Here is a 22434-nt window from a genome sequence, read left to right on the forward strand (position 1 = left end):
GAAAAATAATGATTGATCGTATTTAGTTTCAATATTTCTTTGCTAATTCGTTTGAGTGTTTCTTTAGCTATTGAATACTACTAATATATTCTAATTCATTGAAGGATAAAAGGGCAGCCCGGTGCACTAAGCTCCCGCTATGCGCGGGGTCCGGGCAAAGGCCGGACCACAAGGGTCTATTGTACGCAGCCTTACCTTGCATTTCTGCAAGAGTTATTCTAATTCATTGAAGGATAACTGTAGAAAATAAAAAAGGGCCAGGAATGATTGGTGTGATCAAGACAATGTGAAGTAACAGATAATGTTCGTCAATTTCCTTAGTAACGTTCATTAGTTATGCTTATTGGTTTACTGTCTGACAGTTTAGTTATAAGTTTTTTACTATTGAAACTTGGAATGATTTCAGATGTCACTATCCATCTTTTTTACACTAATGTAGCGGATTTCAATTAGTTGATGCCGGTAATGTTTGTGAACTTTGTGTGTCTTCTCTAAAGATGTCAATTATATATTGAGTGTTAAACCTGTCCATTTTACCTTGCACTAATCCTTTATCGATTTCAACTTATACGTTTTACTTTAAATTATTTTGTTACTCATTACATTTATATTTTAATATGATTTCTATCACAGGCACTGCTTAATATGGGATGCACGTGCATCGCACGTGTCCAGAGACTAGTATGTATATGAACACACACACTAGAATCTTATACAATATGAATTTATTGCTTGTTTGAGGTTTTCTCCGGCTCGGATGATGTGTCCTTAACCAAACTCAAAAGTTCAAAGCATGTACCAATTGTGACATTTAGACATGCCAACCAACTCAGTGTTTATAATATCATCCAGTAAATAGGAAAAAAGATCTGATTTGAACTATCCACCTTTCTAGTTTCTATTCATGTTAGCATAAGGATGACTGTCAATTTACTTGCAGCTTTCAGACCAAATTTTCCTTTCCTAGACTTAACTACACATGGTGTTATTCATCTTCTCTCTTTTCTAGATTCGCACATTTGTCAAGGTTTTTTGTTAGCCATGGAGATCAAAGTGCAATGATGTATCTTATTTTAGAGAAATCTTTCAATAAAGATGTTGTTTTCTTGATTCCTTGGCGATTCATAGTTCTTGATCTGTTGCGCCCACCTAAAAAAGTGAATACATAAAGGAGGGATATAGTGTTATCGAGGTTGCACATGCTCAACTCTTTACAGTTTTGAGCTCTACCAAAAAATACTCTGTGCATGTGATTTGCAGACTTAACTCTTACAGTCTTAAACTATGATAATTAGGACAACTCATTTTTATCAAAAAAATGTGATTGTACAATGTAAGTCTTAAACTATAATAAGGAGGACACCTCATTTCTGCAAAATTATGGATTAGCCAAATTTCAACCATAAAATATGCTTGACTGTTCACTTGTCTCTTTTGAATATGGCAATATGAAATCTAACCACTAGTAGGTAAATGTTCTAAATGTTGTCTTCCTCTTCTCTTTCCTCCATTTGAGATGTCCTCTCAACTTTTGAAATATCTTTCATCAAAACTAAGAACCTGAGCAACTCTACTCGGTCAAAACATCAGAGCAAAATAGATGGCAATCTCTAGCACTGATGATTTTGAGGCCAGAATTCAACAAAGTTATGATAGAATGAGTGAGTTGTTAGCCTTTGATGATACTGAGGCTGGTGTCAAAGGAATTGTTGATTCTGGAATCACTGAAGTGCCTCGAATATTTGTTCAGCCAACTAAGATAGAGGAATCTGTAAGCAGTTGTGAAACAAAGTTGATTTTTCCAGTGATAGATCTTGAAGGCTTTGATAAAGATCCAATCAAGCATAAAGAAATTGTGGACAAAGTTCGAGATGCATCGGAGACATGGGGTTTCTTCCAAGTGGTTCATCATGGAATTCCATTATCTGTCCTGGAAGAAATGTTGCAAGGAATACGGCGATTCTTTGAGCAAGATATTGATATTAAGAAACAATATTACACTCGAGATGATACCAAAAAAGTTGTTTATGTTAGCAATTTTGATTTGTATAGCCCTTCTGTTCCAGCTACAAATTGGAGAGATTCACTTTTCTGTTTGATGGCTCCAAATCATCCTAGTCCAGAGGAGTTTCCAACAGCCTGCAGGTATTTCTCAGCATGAGTTAAAAGAACCAAACGAATTTTTTTTACTTTTCACTACCTAAATATGTGCCATGTCCTTTCCAGTTCTTGCTATGTGCTGTTTCATCAATTTTATTGAAATTGCTGCAGGGAAATACTAATGGAGTTCTCTAATCATGTCATGAAATTGGGCAAATCCTTGTTTGATTTATTGTCTGAGGGTCTTGGTCTCAATCCATCTCATCTCAATGATATGGATTGCGCTGAGGGGCTCCGCCTTTTGGCCCATTATTATCCAGCATGCCCTCAGCCAGAACTCACCATTGGCACCAGTAAACATTCTGACAATGATTTTATCACAGTGCTTCTACAAGATCATACGGAGGACTCCAAGTGCTTCACCAGAATCAGTGGGTTGACGTTCCTCCTACACCTGGTGCTCTTGTGGTGAACGTTGGTGATCTTTTGCAGGCTAGTATCCTTTTTATTTTTCTAAACTTAGATCTACACAATAGAAATGAAGGGAAAAGGGTAAAAAATTATGTTTCTTGGGCTCTCTGATGTTGCACTCGATTGGATCCTCCAAAAATGCACTAGAGGATCTGACACGCACCTTGTGGAATTTTTTAAGAGTCAAAGCAACAAAGGTCAAATATAACCTCTATTGTACAATATCTTAATTATACCTCCATTAAGGAAGGGTAAAATTAAGATATTTCATACAGTGGAGGAACAAAGTTGGACCTTTTCCAAAAAAAAAAAAAAAAAAAATGAATATGAAACTTTGTTTGCTAGTAAAACCAATTGTTCTTATTCTGGTTTTGTTTTCAGCTCATATCAAATGACAAGTACATAAGTGTTGAGCACAGAGTATTGTCAAATAAAGTTGGTCCAAGAATATCAGTTGCAAGCTTCTTCTACACTGGTTCATTGCCAACTTCCCAGCTTTATGGACCTGTTACGCCCCGTATTTTTATACATTGGGACAACCCGGATTAATTATGATAATTTAGAGCCAAGACTATTCCGGGATTCGAAGTCGGGACTTTTGACCTTTGATTTTATTTCGAGGCATAAGTTATATATGGAATTGTTGGCATTGAACACTTAGGAAAAATTTGGGACCACAATTCATAAATTGGAATTAAAATGTTGTGCAAAAAAATAAAAAATAAAAAATAAATTCCTTGGTGGCCATGTAAATGGAAATTGGTCCCACACATTGTGTGGCCAATTTTAATTGGTCCACTCCATGTGTGGGCCAAGGACACTTGGACAACAACTATATGAGCCTAAAGTATGACCAAGTAGTCATCTTTTCCCCATTGCAAGACTTAGAAAAAAAAATCAAGGAGTTGAAGACCACCTTCAACACCCCTCTCGGCTACAAACCAAGAAAAACCAAATCCAAATCAAGCCACCCCAAAATTATTTCCTTGGTATAAATCAACTATTTAGAAGTCCCTAAGTAACGTGGAAGAGTTGTTTGGGTCATCCAACCACTAGTTGTGCCCAATTGCAAACCCTAACTATTGAAGGAAGTGAAGAAGGAAGGTAAGCATTCATTATGTTTTTGTGTTATGAAGGTTATATTCATGTTGTAGTATCTTATAGTGGTTGGAAATCATGAAATATAGTATGATTGGGAGTGGGTCGTGTGATGGGTGTTGTTGTGTTGTGATTGAAATTATGAATTAATGTTTAGTTAGTTGATTGGGATCATTGTAAGGTGAAGAACAATTGAGAATCCTCCATATATGTGTATATATAGTGTTGATTGAAATGGGTCACATTATATGACGATGAACGAATGAACGTCGCTTAATGTTTTAATCGCCGTCGCTATGAATCTTATGTTGGAAATGAATGTTTGTTGACTCAAAATGATGTTGTTAATGTGCGGACTGTTTTTGGAGGTTATTGTATATTTATTGTAATTGGTATATTGATGAGATAGCATTGTTAGAATGTAATTTGAGGATACAAACCATGATTTGGAAATGAAGAAAAAAAAATTTAAAGGGCTGTCTCGGTTGGGGCTGTTTTCGGCCAGCTTGGAAAAAAAAAATCGGGTTGTTGGAAATGTGGTATGAATTGCTTAGAATGCCCTTGAATGTTGTTAGTATGGGTTTGGGTTAATAATCAAATGTACGAACGATATTGTGGCTTTAAAGTAAGCCATGGAATTGAATAATTGGGAAGTTGTCAAATGGCGTAAAAGAGAGCTACCATTATTATTTTGCTTTTCGGATTGGTTGTCAATGTTACTAGGTTGGTTATTGTGGTTGTTGTTGTTGATTTTGAGCGAGTTAAATTCTCGGGGTAGCCTATTTACAGGGGAAATGCTGCCCGGATTTCTGTAGAATTAAGGGCGAAATTGGAATTTAATGCCCAAAAAGTCTTTAGCTAATGTTTGGCATTTTATGGCTTGTTTGTAGACCTTGGGCAGCCCGAATCATAGTTTGGACTTAGCTTGAGTTGGATCATATTGGAGAGCGTTTGAGGTATGTAAAGCAACCTTCCTTCTTTTGGCATGCCTTAGTTTCACATAGGCTAGATTGGAGCTTTAAGGGAATTCCAAATTCGAGATCCGAGCATGTTATGATCCATATATATATATTCTTTGGCACTCTTATGTATGTTTTTATGAAATATGAACCATGATGTATTTGAAGTAATCGCTTTCCGAAATTCGCATAGAAAATGTTCGCTTTAAGGAATTTTGTAATCTCTGAATGCCATATTTTTCGCATAGAGGCTCGGATCGCTCCAATAATTTTTATAGGAGTTTGCTTGATGTATAATGGGTATGTTTTTCATAGGCGGACTCAGTTCGGGTCTATACTCGTCCGTGGGTCCCGCGACGCCCTTTATGTAAATTCGACAACTTTGAATCAAAAAGTGATAATTATTATTCCGATTTCAAATATGACTATTTTACTTATCCTTCGGATTTATAATAATGATTTTATGCATATGATTCCTCACTACTCCGCTCGTGCCTACTATGATATCGTTCGCCGGTTCCCGGGCCGGTTCTGTTGTCGTGCGCTTTTTGATATATTCCGGTGTTATGCTGTGTTTATGGTTCACCGTGCTCCTTGCTCGAGGGCCGGGTTCCACTTATGTTTGGCGTTATGCTGTGTTTGGCGTTATGCTGTGTTGTGATGTGTGACGGGGATTCGGAGATTTGAAACTTTCTGGTGTTATGCTGTGTTGTGGCGCCATCGACAGGCGGGCGACCACATTTTCCAGTGCCCTATGCATAATTTATACTTTGGAAATAAACATTTTGATATGTATTATTTTCTATATATCTGATTCGATTATTATTCAGATTTATTTCTGTACCTTCTGCTTTGCATACTCAGTACATATTTCGTACTGACCCCCTTCTCCGGGGGCTGCGTTTCATGCCCGCAGGTACAGACGCACAGCCTGGTGATCCACCTGTTTAGGACACCCTTTCTGCTATTCGGAGTGCTCCTCTCTTTCCGGAGCTTATACTTTTGGTATATATATTTATTAGTGCATTTGTATATATTCGTTCATGGGTACGGCGGGGCCCTGTCCCGTCATATGATTCTGTCGGTCTGTTTAGAGGTCTGTGGACATGTTTGTGGGTTAGGGTCTTTCTGTATGAATGTATGTACATGTCGTTTGGGCGATCCCATACGCCGAGGCGGCCGGTCCGCATATGTTGTTTGGGCGACCCTATACGCCGAGGCGGCCGGTCCGCATATGTTTATATATTGCTTGGTTAGCCCTGTGTGGCTTTCGTTGGTATTTTCTGCGTGCAGGGTATATTGGATAGTCCGTAAAACAAAGGAAACTCTGCCGAAATTTTTCTGGAAATTACCTAAATTTGAAATAAAGCCTTGTCGGCTTCCGCCATATACTAGAATGAGTTGATAGAATTTGAGATAATATTTAATAGATGGGTTCGGGTGCCCAGATCGGGCACTAGTCACGGCCTACGGGGTTGGGTCGTGACAGGACCAATTAAAGCGGTTTGTCCTCGGAGTGTCCACAGATCGTGTCTAGTAGAGTCTTGTTTATCGGTGTGTTGTGCACCACATCTATAAACAGGAGGCTACAGGACATTTAGGATGTTGTCTTTTCTTCTGATCTTAGATCGTGCGATAGAACTGTGCTATTAGGATGATTCTGTTTTGATCTGTTGTTGTTTTTCTTTCAGTGATGCCTCCGAAAAAGGCGACAGCCGCCCAGAAGAAAAAGGGCGTAGTAGGAGAGACCAGCCGGGCTCAGAAGGGTACTCGGACCCTTGCTCAGATGATGCGTGATATTACGTCCCGGCCAGCCGACTCTGCTACGTCTTCATCGTCAGAGGAGTCTGGAGCAGCTTCACCATTAGCTCCAGGGGCTTCAGCTCCCGCGCCTCCAGCTCCTCAGCAAGGGGCGGAGGACAGGACACTGAGAGAGGCTGTGCAGTTATTGACCACTCTGGTAGCGGGACAGGCTCGCAGACGCGGGCAGAGAGATGATGATGATGACGATAGGCGTGACAGCCTGAGGGTTCGAGAGTTTCTATTATGTGGCCCTCCAGAGTTTTACGGGTCTAAGCCCGACGAGGACCCCCATGACTTTATTCGGGGGATGCGGCGCTCACTAGATTTGGTCAGGGCTTCAGAGACTGAGTCTGTTGAGTTGGCTTCGCATAGACTACGGGATGTTGTTGCTCACTGGTATGAGTCCTGGGAGCTATCCAGGGGTGAGGGTGCTACCCCAGCTACTTGGGACGAGTTCGTGACTGCTTTCACTCACCACTTTTTGCCCCCAGAGTTACGGCGAGCGCGGGTTGACCGATTTTTGCATCTGCAGCAGAGGGGTCGGAGCGTCCGTGAGTATAATATGGAGTTTGATTCTTTGGCCCGGTATGCACCTGCCATAGTAGCAGATATGGCCGATCGGATGCACAGATACGTGATGGGGTTAGACCGCTATTTGATTGATGGCTGTATGGCGGTGGCATTGCAGGCAGACATGGATATTGCCCGACTACAGGCTTATGCCCTGGGTATGGAGGACCGACATAGAGCTGATTATTCTAGCAGAGATCGGGACAGGAGGCCGCCCAAGAGGGCCAGATTCGCAGGTTATTCTGGAGATTCTCGAGGCGGACAGCCTCAGCAGCAGCAGTCAGGCAGACATCCTCCTCCGTCAGGCCGGGGTACACCCCCACAGTTTACCGGCAGGAGATCTGAGGGTGTCGGATATTCAGGGGCAGGCCCGAGCTCCAGGGCTTCAGGTTCACAGTTGAACAGAGGTTCCAGCAGTCAGATGAGGCCACCCAGACCTTTGTGTTCCTACTGTGGGAGACAGCACCCGGGAGAGTGTTTCCGAGCTACGGGTGCATGCTTTGTGTGCGGCCGTCAGGGCCATCAAATGAGAGACTGTCCGGCTAGAGGCGGTACAGGCAGTTCAGCTCAGTCTACCGGGTCAGCCGGTGGTTCATCTTCAGCCTCGGTGGCGATGCGCCCTGCGGGGCGAGGTACTCCAGCACCAGCAGGCCGCGGCAGGGGTCGTGGCGGAGCTTCGGGTTCTAGCGGTCCTTCGAACCGCATTTATGCCTTAGCCAGCAGACAGGACCAGGAGGCTTCGCCTAATGTCGTCACAGGTATATTACTGGTTTTCTCTCGTGATGTGTATGCATTGATTGATCCTGGTTCTACATTATCATTTATATCTCCACTCGTTGCTGATAAAATTGGGATAGAATCCGAACCGATAGAGCCTTTTGAGGTAGCTACACCAGTAGGGGATTCTGTTATAGCCAGTCAGATTTATAGAGATTGTTCCGTGATTATCTGTGGCCGCTGCACTAAGGCGGATTTGGTAGAGTTAGATATGATCGAGTTTGACGTGATTATGGGTATGGATTGGCTAGCTTCTTGCTATGCTAATGTTGATTGTCAAAAGAAGATAGTCCGATTCCAATTCCCAGGGGAGCCAGTTATAGAGTGGGCAGGTAATACAGTATCGCCGAGGGGTAAGTTTATTTCATACCTCAAGGCTGAGAAAATGATCAGAAAGGGGTATATTTATCATCTGGTCCGTGTTCATGATTTAGAGGCAGAGGCACCGACTCTTCAGTCAGTCCCAGTGGTTAATGAATTTGTAGATGTATTCCCAGATGAGCTTCCGGGTCTACCTCCCGAACGGGAGATAGAGTTTGCTATTGATCTGTTGCCAGACACTCAGCCTATCTCTATTCCTCCGTACAGAATGGCACCTGCAGAATTAAAAGAATTGAAAGAGCAGCTGAGAGATTTATTGGAGAAGGGTTTCATTCGGCCTAGTGCGTCACCCTGGGGAGCTCCAGTATTATTTGTGAGGAAGAAAGACGGCTCGCTGCGGATGTGCATTGATTATCGGCAGTTGAATAAGGTAACCATCAAGAATAAATATCCCCTCCCCAGGATTGATGATTTGTTTGATCAGCTGCAGGGTGCCAGGTACTTCTCGAAGATAGACCTGCGATCGGGTTACCATCAGGTACGGGTACGAGAGGCTGATATTCCCAAGACAGCATTCAGGACCCGATATGGGCACTATGAGTTCAGAGTTATGTCTTTTGGGCTGACAAATGCCCCAGCAGTATTTATGGACCTGATGAATCGGATATTCAGACCGTTCTTGGATATGTTTGTGATCGTATTTATCGATGATATTCTGGTTTATTCTCGGTCAGAAGCAGAGCATGCAGGCCATTTGAGGACGGTACTTGGCACACTTCGGCACCAGGAATTATATGCTAAATTTTCTAAGTGTGAATTCTGGTTATCTTCAGTGGCATTTCTGGGACATATTATTGGGGCTGATGGCGTCCGGGTGGATACCCAGAAGATCGAGGCCGTAAAGAATTGGCCTAGACCTACGACGCCGACAGAGGTGCGTAGCTTTCTGGGATTGGCTGGTTATTATCGGAGATTCGTGGAGAAGTTTGCTTCCATTTCAGCGCCTTTGACAAGGCTGACTCAGAAGGGAGCTAAGTTTCAGTGGTCAGATGCTTGCGAGCGTAGCTTCCAGTTGCTGAAAGAGAAGTTGACTACGGCTCCAGTCCTGACTCTTCCGGAGGGTCCAGATGGGTATGTGATTTATTGTGATGCCTCTGGTATTGGTTTGGGATGTGTGTTGATGCAGCACGGCAGGGTGATAGCTTATGCTTCCCGGCAGCTCAGAAAACATGAAAAGAATTATCCTACTCACGATTTGGAGCTGGCCGCGGTCATTCATGCTTTGAAGATGTGGAGACATTATTTATATGGGGTTCACGTTGACATTTATACAGATCATAAGAGCCTTCAGTACATCTTTAGGCAAAAGGAGCTGAACTTGCGGCAGCGGAGGTGGTTAGAGTTGCTGAAAGATTATGATGTTGACATTCTCTACCATCCTGGGAAAGCTAATGTTGTGGCGGATGCACTCAGCCGCAAGTCTATGGGCAGCCTAGCAGACGTGCCATCAGAGAGTAAAGAAATGGTTCGCGATATTCATCAGTTGGCTAGTCTTGGAGTTCGCTTGGATGATTCTGGAGATGTTGGGGTTTCTGTTCGAGGTATTGCTGAGTCCTCTATTACAGAAGATATTAAGCGGCATCAGTATGAGGATCCTATTCTGGCAAAGTACAGAGACGCAGCGCTGACACAAGAGAAGACTCCGTTTGAGATTTCACCTAATGGAGTGTTATTTCACAGAGGCAGATTGTGTGTACCTGACGTTGCAGGGTTGCGGCGACAGGTTATGGGCGAGGCACATTACACCCGATATTCTGTTCACCCAGGGTCGACGAAGATGTACCATGATATCAGATGCCTATATTGGTGGGACGGTATGAAAAGAGATATAGCAGAGTTCGTTGCTCAGTGTCCAAATTGCCAGCAGGTTAAGATTGAGCACCAGAAGCCCGGTGGGCTATTACAGGAGATAGAGATACCGACGTGGAAGTGGGAGATCATTAATATGGACTTTATTACAGGTCTACCTCGCACTCCACGGAGGTATGATTCTATTTGGGTTATTGTTGATCGGCTGACGAAATCAGCCCATTTTCTTCCGGTTCGGACCACCTATTCAGCTGAGGATTATGCCAGGCTTTATGTCAGGGAGATTGTACGACTTCATGGAGTTCCTGTGTCTGTTATTTCCGATAGAGGTGCCCAGTTTACAGCTAAGTTCTGGAGATCGTTTCAGGAGGGATTGGGGACCCAGGTGAGCCTGAGTACAGCCTTCCATCCCCAGTCCGACGGACAGGCCGAGCGCACTATTCAGACATTGGAAGATATGTTGCGTGCCTGTGCTATTGATTTCAGGGGTAGCTGGGACGATCATTTACCGCTTGTTGAGTTTGCGTATAATAACAGCTACCACTCCAGTATTCAGATGGCACCATATGAGGCTTTGTATGGCAGGAAGTGTAGATCACCGATCGGTTGGTTTGATGTTGGGGAGACTGAGTTGATTGGCCCAGATGTGGTCCAGCAGGCCGTGGATAAGGTGAAACGTATTCGAGAAAGATTGTTGGCAGCCCAGATCCGACAGAAATCTTATGCCGATAAGCGACGTCGACCGTTAGAGTTTCAGATTGGCGATTGGGTGTTCCTGAAAGTGTCACCGATGAAAGGTGTTATGCGATTTGGCAAGAAAGGAAAGCTCAGTCCGAGATATATTGGGCCTTATCTGATTATTCGCAAAATAGGCAAGGTGGCCTACGAATTGGATTTGCCAGCTGACTTGGGAGCGGTTCACCCGGTATTCCATGTTTCCATGCTTCGTAAGTGTATTGGTGACCCTTCCAGAATTTTTCCTTCAGATGAGATACAGGTCACAGAGGAGCTATCTTACGAGGAGCAGCCTATAGTCATATTGGATCGTCAGGTGAGAAAGTTGCGGAATAAAGATGTGGCTTCGGTTAAAGTGCTGTGGCGGAATAATAACCGCGAAGAAATGACCTGGGAGGCTGAGGAGCAGATGAAGGAAAAGTATCCTCACTTATTCCCAGTACCTTCAGGTAATTCAAATTCTTTGTCTGACTATGTTGATTTATGAATGATTTGTATATGATGGCTATAAAAGCAACTCCCCCGGATTTGAGTAAGATCCGTAGAACTAATTCAACATTCGAGGACGAATGTTCTTAAGGGGGGGAGGATGTTACGCCCCGTATTTTTATACATTGGGACAACCCGGATTAATTATGATAATTTAGAGCCAAGACTATTCCGGGATTCGAAGTCGGGACTTTTGACCTTTGATTTTATTTCGAGGCATAAGTTATATATGGAATTGTTGGCATTGAACACTTAGGAAAAATTTGGGACCACAATTCATAAATTGGAATTAAAATGTTGTGCAAAAAAATAAAAAATAAAAAATAAATTCCTTGGTGGCCATGTAAATGGGAATTGGTCCCACACATTGTGTGGCCAATTTTAATTGGTCCACTCCATGTGTGGGCCAAGGACACTTGGACAACAACTATATGAGCCTAAAGTATGACCAAGTAGTCATCTTTTCCCCATTGCAAGACTTAGAAAAAAAAATCAAGGAGTTGAAGACCACCTTCAACACCCCTCTCGGCTACAAACCAAGAAAAACCAAATCCAAATCAAGCCACCCCAAAATTATTTCCTTGGTATAAATCAACTATTTAGAAGTCCCTAAGTAACGTGGAAGAGTTGTTTGGGTCATCCAACCACTAGTTGTGCCCAATTGCAAACCCTAACTATTGAAGGAAGTGAAGAAGGAAGGTAAGCATTCATTATGTTTTTGTGTTATGAAGGTTATATTCATGTTGTAGTATCTTATAGTGGTTGGAAATCATGAAATATAGTATGATTGGGAGTGGGTCGTGTGATGGGTGTTGTTGTGTTGTGATTGAAATTATGAATTAATGTTTAGTTAGTTGATTGGGATCATTGTAAGGTGAAGAACAATTGAGAATCCTCCATATATGTGTATATATAGTGTTGATTGAAATGGGTCACATTATATGACGATGAACCAGTGTTTTAAAAGGCGGGGGCGTAAGGCGAGGCGTTTTATGTCTGCCTCAGCGAGGCGTAAGCCCCGAGGCACGAGGCGTAAGCCTCATGGGACTTTAATTTTTAGTATTTTATAAAATGATATAATTATAATAAATACTTTTAAATTGGTTAAATAACGTAAAAAATTGAAGAAACCAATAAATAAGTGATATATATATATATATATATATATACACACACATATACATACTCCACCCCCACAAAAAAACTAATTAGAACAATCTATTATACGTACTTACAAGTATAAGTGACTGCTCGTTACTTTTTTGAGATAGTAGAAGACAAGATAAATAATTGGAAAAGAACATATATTAGGCATTCTAGCAATAAAAAAAGGTCTTGACTTTTAAATTTAATGTTTCAGTTCCTTTTTAAAATATTTGAGTAATTACATGTTGACTTTTGAAAATTTGGGCATTATACTAAGGACTTATTTAACAAATTTCGTTTTAGTTTGAAGAAGTTTTCTGGACTTACGCCCCAACAAAAAAAAAACTCGCCCCAACAAAAAAAAAACTCGCCCCAAACGCCTGGGCGTACGCCCCAAATTGCTGGGCGTACGCCTTTGGGGACTTGCGCCCCGACCCATCGCCCCGAGGCATTTTTGGTACGCCCCGCCCCGGGGCTCGCCTCAAAAACGCCTTTTAAAACACTGCGATGAACGAATGAACGTCGCTTAATGTTTTAATCGCCGTCGCTATGAATCTTATGTTGGAAATGAATGTTTGTTGACTCAAAATGATGTTGTTAATATGCGGACTGTTTTTGGAGGTTATTGTATATTTATTGTAATTGGTATATTGATGAGATAGCATTGTTAGAATGTAATTTGAGGATACAAACCATGATTTGGAAATGAAGAAAAAAAAATTTAAAGGGCTGTCTCGGTTGGGGCTGTTTTCGGCCAGCTTGGAAAAAAAAAATCGGGTTGTTGGAAATGTGGTATGAATTGCTTAGAATGCCCTTGAATGTTGTTAGTATGGGTTTGGGTTAATAATCAAATGTACGAACGATATTGTGGCTTTAAAGTAAGCCATGGAATTGAATAATTGGGAAGTTGTCAAATGGCGTAAAAGAGAGCTACCATTATTATTTTGCTTTTCGGATTGGTTGTCAATGTTACTAGGTTGGTTATTGTGGTTGTTGTTGTTGATTTTGAGCGAGTTAAATTCTCGGGGTAGCCTATTTACAGGGGAAATGCTGCCCGGATTTCTGTAGAATTAAGGGCGAAATTGGAATTTAATGCCCAAAAAGTCTTTAGCTAATGTTTGGCATTTTATGGCTTGTTTGTAGACCTTGGGCAGCCCGAATCATAGTTTGGACTTAGCTTGAGTTGGATCATATTGGAGAGCGTTTGAGGTATGTAAAGCAACCTTCCTTCTTTTGGCATGCCTTAGTTTCACATAGGCTAGATTGGAGCTTTAAGGGAATTCCAAATTCGAGATCCGAGCATGTTATGATCCATATATATATATTCTTTGGCACTCTTATGTATGTTTTTATGAAATATGAACCATGATGTATTTGAAGTAATCGCTTTCCGAAATTCGCATAGAAAATGTTCGCTTTAAGGAATTTTGTAATCTCTGAATGCCATATTTTTCGCATAGAGGCTCGGATCGCTCCAATAATTTTTATAGGAGTTTGCTTGATGTATAATGGGTATGTTTTTCATAGGCGGACTCAGTTCGGGTCTATACTCGTCCGTGGGTCCCGCGACGCCCTTTATGTAAATTCGACAACTTTGAATCAAAAAGTGATAATTATTATTCCGATTTCAAATATGACTATTTTACTTATCCTTCGGATTTATAATAATGATTTTATGCATATGATTCCTCACTACTCCGCTCGTGCCTACTATGATATCGTTCGCCGGTTCCCGGGCCGGTTCTGTTGTCGTGCGCTTTTTGATATATTCCGGTGTTATGCTGTGTTTATGGTTCACCGTGCTCCTTGCTCGAGGGCCGGGTTCCACTTATGTTTGGCGTTATGCTGTGTTTGGCGTTATGCTGTGTTGTGATGTGTGACGGGGATTCGGAGATTTGAAACTTTCTGGTGTTATGCTGTGTTGTGGCGCCATCGACAGGCGGGCGACCACATTTTCCAGTGCCCTATGCATAATTTATACTTTGGAAATAAACATTTTGATATGTATTATTTTCTATATATCTGATTCGATTATTATTCAGATTTATTTCTGTACCTTCTGCTTTGCATACTCAGTACATATTTCGTACTGACCCCCTTCTCCGGGGGCTGCGTTTCATGCCCGCAGGTACAGACGCACAGCCTGGTGATCCACCTGTTTAGGACACCCTTTCTGCTATTCGGAGTGCTCCTCTCTTTCCGGAGCTTATACTTTTGGTATATATATTTATTAGTGCATTTGTATATATTCGTTCATGGGTACGGCGGGGCCCTGTCCCGTCATATGATTCTGTCGGTCTGTTTAGAGGTCTGTGGACATGTTTGTGGGTTAGGGTCTTTCTGTATGAATGTATGTACATGTCGTTTGGGCGATCCCATACGCCGAGGCGGCCGGTCCGCATATGTTGTTTGGGCGACCCTATACGCCGAGGCGGCCGGTCCGCATATGTTTATATATTGCTTGGTTAGCCCTGTGTGGCTTTCGTTGGTATTTTCTGCGTGCAGGGTATATTGGATAGTCCGTAAAACAAAGGAAACTCTGCCGAAATTTTTCTGGAAATTACCTAAATTTGAAATAAAGCCTTGTCGGCTTCCGCCATATACTAGAATGAGTTGATAGAATTTGAGATAATATTTAATAGATGGGTTCGGGTGCCCAGATCGGGCACTAGTCACGGCCTACGGGGTTGGGTCGTGACAGGACCAATTAAGGAATTGTTATCAGATGATAATCCTCCAAAATATCGCGCAACCACAGTGAAAGACTTCACTGATTACTTCCTCGATAAGGGTCTAGATGGAACTCCAGCATTGTTGCATTACAAGATCTAATCATAGTAATTTAATAGTTGAGTTTATAATGAGAACTTAGAATTTAACTCTTGATGTATCTTAATGGAAGCTTCATATTTTGTGAAACATGCACTGTTATGATCTTTGCAAAATTTCTCTGTGACTGATCAGTCTCCCCAAAGTCTTTCATGTTAGAGTTTCTTTTCATGTCAGCAACTAAATGATTGTCAATTAATTCTTGAAGCATTAAAAAAAAATCCTTTTAGTTCTCTCTTTCTAGTTTTATTTCTTCTTAAAGTAGTGTGGAATGACTACAGCTAATGAGTGATGATAACTAGTACAGTCTGAAATACCAGAGGTGAATTTTGTGTCAACAAAAGTAAAGACAAAAAATTCTCTTCTCAATTTTTTGTCTCTTCTTCCGGGAAGAAACTACCTAAAGAAGCAGAAGGTTTATGACTGATGGATGTATTACAAACTTAATGTGAAGATATGGCCTTGGCCTAACTCAACCAAAAAGCTAGCTCATGAAGAGAGGATTTCCTAAGTCTATATAAGGAGATCACCAGTCCGCTCCCCATCAATGTGGGAGCCCACTCTAACACTTACAAAAATGTTATTTTGTCCTTTCCTTTTAGTAAAGATACGCACTTGGGTCTAACTCAACCCCGAAAGCTAGCTCAAAAGGGGAGGATTGCCCAAGTCCATATAAGCAAACTGCTAGTCCATTCCTCTCAAAGTTCAAAGCTTGTATCATTTGTGACATTCAGATGTGCCAACCAACTCAGTGCTTAAAAATATCATCCAGTAAAGAGGAAAAAAATCTGATTTGAGATGTCCACCTTTCTAGTTACTATTCACCTTTGTAGTTACTATTCATGTTAGCATAAAAATGTCATCCAGTAAGATGTTTTGTTGATTCATTGGCGATTTATAGTTATTAATCTGTTGCCCACCTAAAAAAGGGAACACATAAAGGAGGGATATCGTACCTTACCTCCTCGTATCCTATATCTAGGCTGCACATGCTCAACTCCTTACAATTTTGAGCTTTAAGAAAAAAAATACGCTACTGCACATGTGATTGTGCAGACTAAGTCTTAAACTATGTTAATTAGGACAACTTGATTTCATTAAAAAAGTCTCTACTGGGCATGTGATTGTACAGCATAAGTCTTAAACTATAGTAAGGAGGACTCCTCGTTTTTAACAAAAAAAAAAAAAATAGATTAACAATTTTGTTTCATAAACTATGCTTGACAGTTCACTAGACTCTTCTAGCCATGGAAATATTAAATCCAACCACTATGAGGTAAATGATCTCTTCCACTTCTCTTTCTTTCATTTAAGATATCCTCTCGACCTTCGAAGTATTTTTCATCAAAATTAAGAGAAAAAAAATGCTAGTCTCTAGCAAAGATGATTTTGAGGCCAGAGTTCAGGAAAGTTACGACAGAATGAGTGAGTTGATAGCCTTTGATGATACTAAGGCTGGTGCCAAAGGAATTGTTGATGCTGGAATCACTGAAGTGCCTCGAATGTTTGTTCAGCCCACTAAAATAGAGGTATCTGTAAGCAGTTGTGAAACAAAGTTGATTTTTCCAGTGATAGATCTTGAAGGCATTGATAAGGATCCAATCAAGCATAAGGAGATTGTGGACAAAGTTCGAGATGCATCGGAGAAATGGGGTTTCTTCCAAGTCATTAATCATGGCATTCCGTTATCTGTCCTCGAAGAAATGTTGCAAGGAACACAGCGATTCTTTGAGCAAGAAATTGAGATTAAGAAACAATACTACACTCGAGATAATACCAAAAAAGTGGCTCATGTTAGCAATTTTGACTTATACAGCCCTTCTGTTCCAGCTACAAATTGGAGAGACTCACTATTCTGTTTAATGGCTCCAAATCCTAGTCCAGAAGAACTGCCAGCAGCATGCAGGTATCTTCTGAACGTGACATGAACTTTTACTTTTCTATTTGTTATGTTTTTTCAGTTCTTGATATGTACTGTTTCATCAAATTTATTGAAATTGCTGCAGGGAAATACTGATGGAGTTCTCTAATCATGTCATGAAATTGGGAAAATCCGTGCTTGAGTTATTGTCTGAGGGTCTGGGTCTCAATCCATCTCATCTCAATGATATGGATTGCTCGGAAGGGCTCCGTGTTTTGGGCCATTACTATCCAGCATGTCCTCAGCCAGAACTCACCATGGGCACCGGAAAACATTCTGACAATGATTTTATCACAGTTCTTCTGCAAGATCATATCGGAGGACTCCAAGTGCTTCACAAGAATCAGTGGGTTGATGTTCCTCCTACACATGGTGCTCTTGTTGTGAACATTGGAGATCTTATGCAGGCTAGTAGTCCTTTTCTTTTCTTAACTTAGATCTACACAAGAAAAATGAAGGGAAAAGCGTCAAAATAAAGTTGCTAAGACTCTCCAAAAATGCTACTTCACCCATGTCAAGTCCTTCAAAATGCACTGCTTTTGGAGGATCAGACACGCAACGGGTGACATTTCTTTAAGAGTCCGAACAACATAGGTAAAAAATAACCTCTACTGTATGATATCTACCCTCTTAATATTACCCTTCGTTATATTTAGGGGCCATTCATACCCTCGCTGTTAGTAAATCCTTTTATATTTTCCCTTAAATCGGGGGATGAAGCTGCAACATGAGTATGACGGAGGGTAATTTTAAACCATAAGCAAAAGTAAAGGGGTAAATTAGGACCTTATTTCTCAAGTACTTTGATGTGTAGAATCCACCAACCAATGCTGGAGCTCTGCTAAAGTCAAGGGCCGCTGCAAGACGATTTTCTAACGACAAGGGTATGAATGACCCCAACATATAACTGATGATAAAACTAAGATTATTTCATATGATAGAGGAGTAAATTTGGACTTCTTTCTGAAAAATGAATATAAAACTTTATTTGCTACTAAAACAAATTGTTCTTATTCTTGTGTTTTTCAGCTCATATCAAATGACAAGTACCTAAGTGTTGAGCACAGAGTATTGTCAAATAAAGTTGGTCCCAGAATATCAGTTGCAAGCTTCTTCTACACTGGTTCATTGCCAACTTCCAAGCTTTATGGACCAATTAAGGAATTGTTGTCAGAAGATAATCCTCCAAAGTATCGCGCGACCACAGTGAAAGACTATGCTGATTACTTCCGCTATAAAGGTCTAGATGGAACTTCTGCATTGTTGCATTACAAGATCCAGCCATAGCTATGTAATAATATTGGAAAGTAGGATGAGAGAATCTAACTTGTGATGTTCTGAAGTAAAATACTTAATTCTTATGGTTAAGCTTCATATATGGTGAGAATAATAAGCACTTCTATTATCTTTGGAAGATTATACTTTTGACTGCTCTGTTGTACTTGTAGGCTCGATTCATGTCTACAAAATAATGAATGCCAATTTACTTGTAGAATCTACTTATTCTCTATGCTTTCTCACTTCCTTGATCTGATATCTTCTTAATGTAGTGCATCAAGAGTGTTGTCTTTTTGTTGAGGTGTGTGACCATCTTTTTAGTGTACATTGGGGTAGTGAGGCTCGAACCCAGACTTCGATACCATGTTGAAATGTATAACCATCTTATCTAAAAAGTTTAAGTTATTAGAGAAAATAGATTATTTTTATTTACTTAATTACATATTCTCCGCACTTTCACCTTTAGATGAAAATGTCTAAAGCAGCAGTAAGTTTAACACTGATGGGTGTATTTCCTACCTAAGGATAAAGGTGTTAACCGGTTCCAACCGGAACCGGACCGGTAACCGGCCGGTTCCGGTTAAAAAACCGGAACCGCTTAACCGGTTCTGGTTTACCGGTTTTAAACTCCAAACCGGAACCGGTCCGGTTTGGAGTGCTTAAAATCTTTTTTTTTTGTTTTTTGTATTATATATATATATATATATATATATATATATATATATTATAGTATTTATTTGTATATTGTAGATATATTTACATATGTTATATAACTTTATAATTAAAGTTTAAATATTTACTGACTAACAGCCTAACAGCAAGTCAGCAATACAGAATAGTGTTTTTCGTATACATATATATGTATAACTTACATATACTTATATACTTAATATATATACTAAATATATGTATATACATATATACTATATATACTTAATATATATACTATATATATTTATATACTATATATATTTATATACTATATATACTTATATATGTGTATAACTTAATATATATACTATATATACTATTTTTTCTATATATACTATATATACTTATATATGTTTAAGTATACTATATAACTTAATATACTTATAAGTATATTCTTAGTATATTTTAGGTATATTCATAACTTAATAAAAGTAAAAATATGAACACAAGTAAATAGAAGAAAGCTCAATGAATCATATATTTTATTCATTCTTGGATAACATTTATTTGCAAGTTGTATTTTTTTTAACTTGCAAATAATACATGAGTTGTACAAAAATAGTAGAATAATAAAATCACCAATTTTGAACCATTTCGTTAATTTCCCCCACATCATATTCGGTCATGGAAATATCTTCAAAGTCTTCCATTTGGTCCGGTCCACTAGCTATCAAATCTTCAATTTCTTCCTCTTCGCCTTCCTCCGCTTCTGAGTTTTGGTTGCGTCGCTCCGATCTAATCCAATCTCGAATGCACACTAGTACTTCAAGCTAAAGCCGGATAATGAATGTCTATGGTCTCCAATTTGCTGTCTTCCTTGGCTAAATGCGCTCTCCGAAGCCACGGTTGAGACTTGAACCGTAAGGATATCTCGAGCCATTCTTGAAAGTACCGGATAGCTTGCCTTGTACTTCTTCCACCATGCTAAGACGTCCACCTCATCCAGTTGGTTGATATCCACATTTGGCTGCATCAAATAAAAGTTATATTCATCAAAGTTTGCAGTAGAAGAAGAAGTTGGTTGTGAATGTAAAACTTTTAAACCCGACAAGCCCTTTTTGCTACTCTGAGAAGTAGTAGGGCGTGGAGCAACGGGTGTAGCACGTTCTTCCAAACTAGAATAATGAGTAAAAACTTTTCTAAACTCATCATCAATAACGAGATCGGCTTCAGCTAAAGATGGTTAAACTCCCTCTTCAATTTCTAAAAATGTATAAATTTGACTAACCAAATTTTTAGTATAAGACACTTTTAAACAAGGATTTAAAAGGGAACCCAATATAAATAAAGTTGGGATGGAAAAAAAATACTTCTTAAATTTGATTATCATTTCAAAAATAGCCACTTGATAATCAGGTTTATATTTATACTCTTGTAAAACTCTAGCTATTTCCGTTAAGTAGGCTAAAATTCTGGTTACCGTGGGATAGAATTGTCTAGAAAAAGCAAGAGTTGCATTATAAATTTTTTCTAAGAGTTCAATACATTCTTTAACATCTTCCCAATGCCTAAAAGTTAACCAATCCTCACTATCAGTATTATATTTGTTGTGAACTTGTTGTATGGGAATCCTATACTCATATGCTTGTTGTAGCATAATGTAAGTGTAGTTCCACCTAGTCTCAATTTCTACTTGAATTTTCCTAGGTCTAAGGTTATTTTCCACACAAGCATTCTTAAAATCTCTAATTCTCCCCCTATTAGCATTACAAAAAAGAAACGCAACAGCATTTCTAACTTTTTGAACAGAATCATCAAAATGCATAAGACCATCTTTAACAATTAAATTTAAAATGTGACAACTACATCTTACATGAAAAATATTTCATAGAGGAGGGTTTATTTCTCTTTTTAAAAGATCAATTGCCTTTGTATTATTAGAAACATTATATAAAGCAATACAAAGTGTTTTTCTATAAATGTTAAAAAATCTCATTATAGTAGACATTGAATCGGCTAAAAATTTTCCATCGTGACGACCTTTTCCTTCGTCATATAAAAAAGCTATAATTCTTTTTTGCATAACCCAGTTGTCATCAACCCAATGACATGTAATAACAAAAAAATCTAAATGGTTAATACTAAGACCCAAATCAGCGGTAAGACAAACATTACAATTTAAAGAATTAAATACATGACGCAAATAAAATCTATATTTTTTAAACAAATCTATAACATCGGCTCTACAAGTACTTCTAGGAATACCCTCAAATAACGGGTTATAACAACGTTGAATGTAAGTAACAAACCCCAAACCCGAGGGAAAGGAAAATGGTAAACAATCATAAGCTACCATTTTAGCTATTTCTACGCGTTCTTTTTTCTTGTCATACTTAAAATTTCTACCGGTTCGTGGGTCTATCATCATTTGAATCCCCCCCCCCCCCCCCCCCCCACACATTTGAACCTGTTTGTTCTCCCCAAATATCCATATGTTTGGTTCTCATATGACCATTTAGTGTACCCGTTCCACCATCCTTACCAGTTCCTTGCTTAAAACTAAATACTTGTCCACATAGGGTACACGTAGTTGTTTGGTTTTCCCTATTCTTAGTCATAAATTTCCAAACTTTAGCTGTTGGCTTACGAGTTCTAGGCGGTTTGTTTTGTGTATGTGATTGTGCAGGACATGTATCTCCTATGGGATTTTCGGGGGGTTGTGTTTCATCATCATCATCTAAGTCTTTATTAAAAGTGTCGGTAAAATGTTGTTGCATTGCCTCATGACCTAAAAGTGGATTATTTCCACCAACATCAATACCTAAATTAAGTGTTTCTTCCACAAATGTTTTCTCATTAAGCGCACCCCTAACAGTACGACTACTACTACCGGCACCACGTCTTAATCTCTTTGACATTATTAAATAGAATTAATTTAAATCACAATCAAATAAATCACAAGAAAATAAATTACAACAAATTAAATTGCTAGAATTAAATTGCGTAAATTAAATTGCGAAAAATAAAGATAGAGTTGGAACGAAGGTACCAAATTGCCGGATTAATTTTCAGCAAAGTGAAGGCGGCTAGAATTGCAAATCCACCAAAGCTACTTCGGATTGTTGCAAAATCACCAACTCCACCAACAATATTATAATTGCAAAATTAATAATTGAAAGTTGAAACTATAATAAAACTCTGTGGCTAATTATTGCAAAGAAACTATAATTGAGAGATTGAGATTTGAGAGAAAGATCAAGAAGAGTGAATTGATGTGAATTAAAATGAAAATGAAGAAGGGTTTATATAGGGGTGGGGATGGGTTAAAGTGTTAAAAAAAAAATTAGGGGCCAAAAATTAAAAAACTGACCGTTTGGCAACGGCCATTTTTGCAAATGGACCGTTGCCAACGGTCCA

At 39.6% G+C, this 22434-nt stretch overlaps 2 protein-coding genes and 1 pseudogene across 2 annotated transcripts; all 3 read left to right on the plus strand.

The window, feature by feature from the left end:
* The first annotated feature begins 1491 nt into the window (after positions 1-1491).
* LOC132609960 (1-aminocyclopropane-1-carboxylate oxidase homolog) lies at positions 1492-15234 on the plus strand (annotated as a pseudogene).
* Positions 6639-15059, plus strand: LOC132609961 (uncharacterized). Its single transcript, XM_060324191.1, has 2 exons — positions 6639-7759; positions 14467-15059. The coding sequence occupies exons 1-2, from the start codon at positions 6739-6741 to the stop codon at positions 14499-14501; spliced, it is 1056 nt and encodes a 351-aa protein (XP_060180174.1). The 5' UTR covers positions 6639-6738; the 3' UTR covers positions 14502-15059.
* Positions 15235-16117: 883 nt separating the features above from the next.
* LOC132609962 (1-aminocyclopropane-1-carboxylate oxidase homolog) lies at positions 16118-18593 on the plus strand. Its single transcript, XM_060324192.1, has 3 exons — positions 16118-17073; positions 17174-17495; positions 18118-18593. Exons 1-3 carry the CDS (start codon positions 16532-16534, stop codon positions 18373-18375), a joined length of 1122 nt encoding a protein of 373 aa, XP_060180175.1. The 5' UTR covers positions 16118-16531; the 3' UTR covers positions 18376-18593.
* The last annotated feature ends 3841 nt before the right edge of the window (positions 18594-22434 follow it).

This window comes from Lycium barbarum, chromosome 9, assembly GCF_019175385.1.
Source record: "Lycium barbarum isolate Lr01 chromosome 9, ASM1917538v2, whole genome shotgun sequence".
NCBI classification, from domain to species: Eukaryota; Viridiplantae; Streptophyta; class Magnoliopsida; order Solanales; family Solanaceae; genus Lycium; species Lycium barbarum.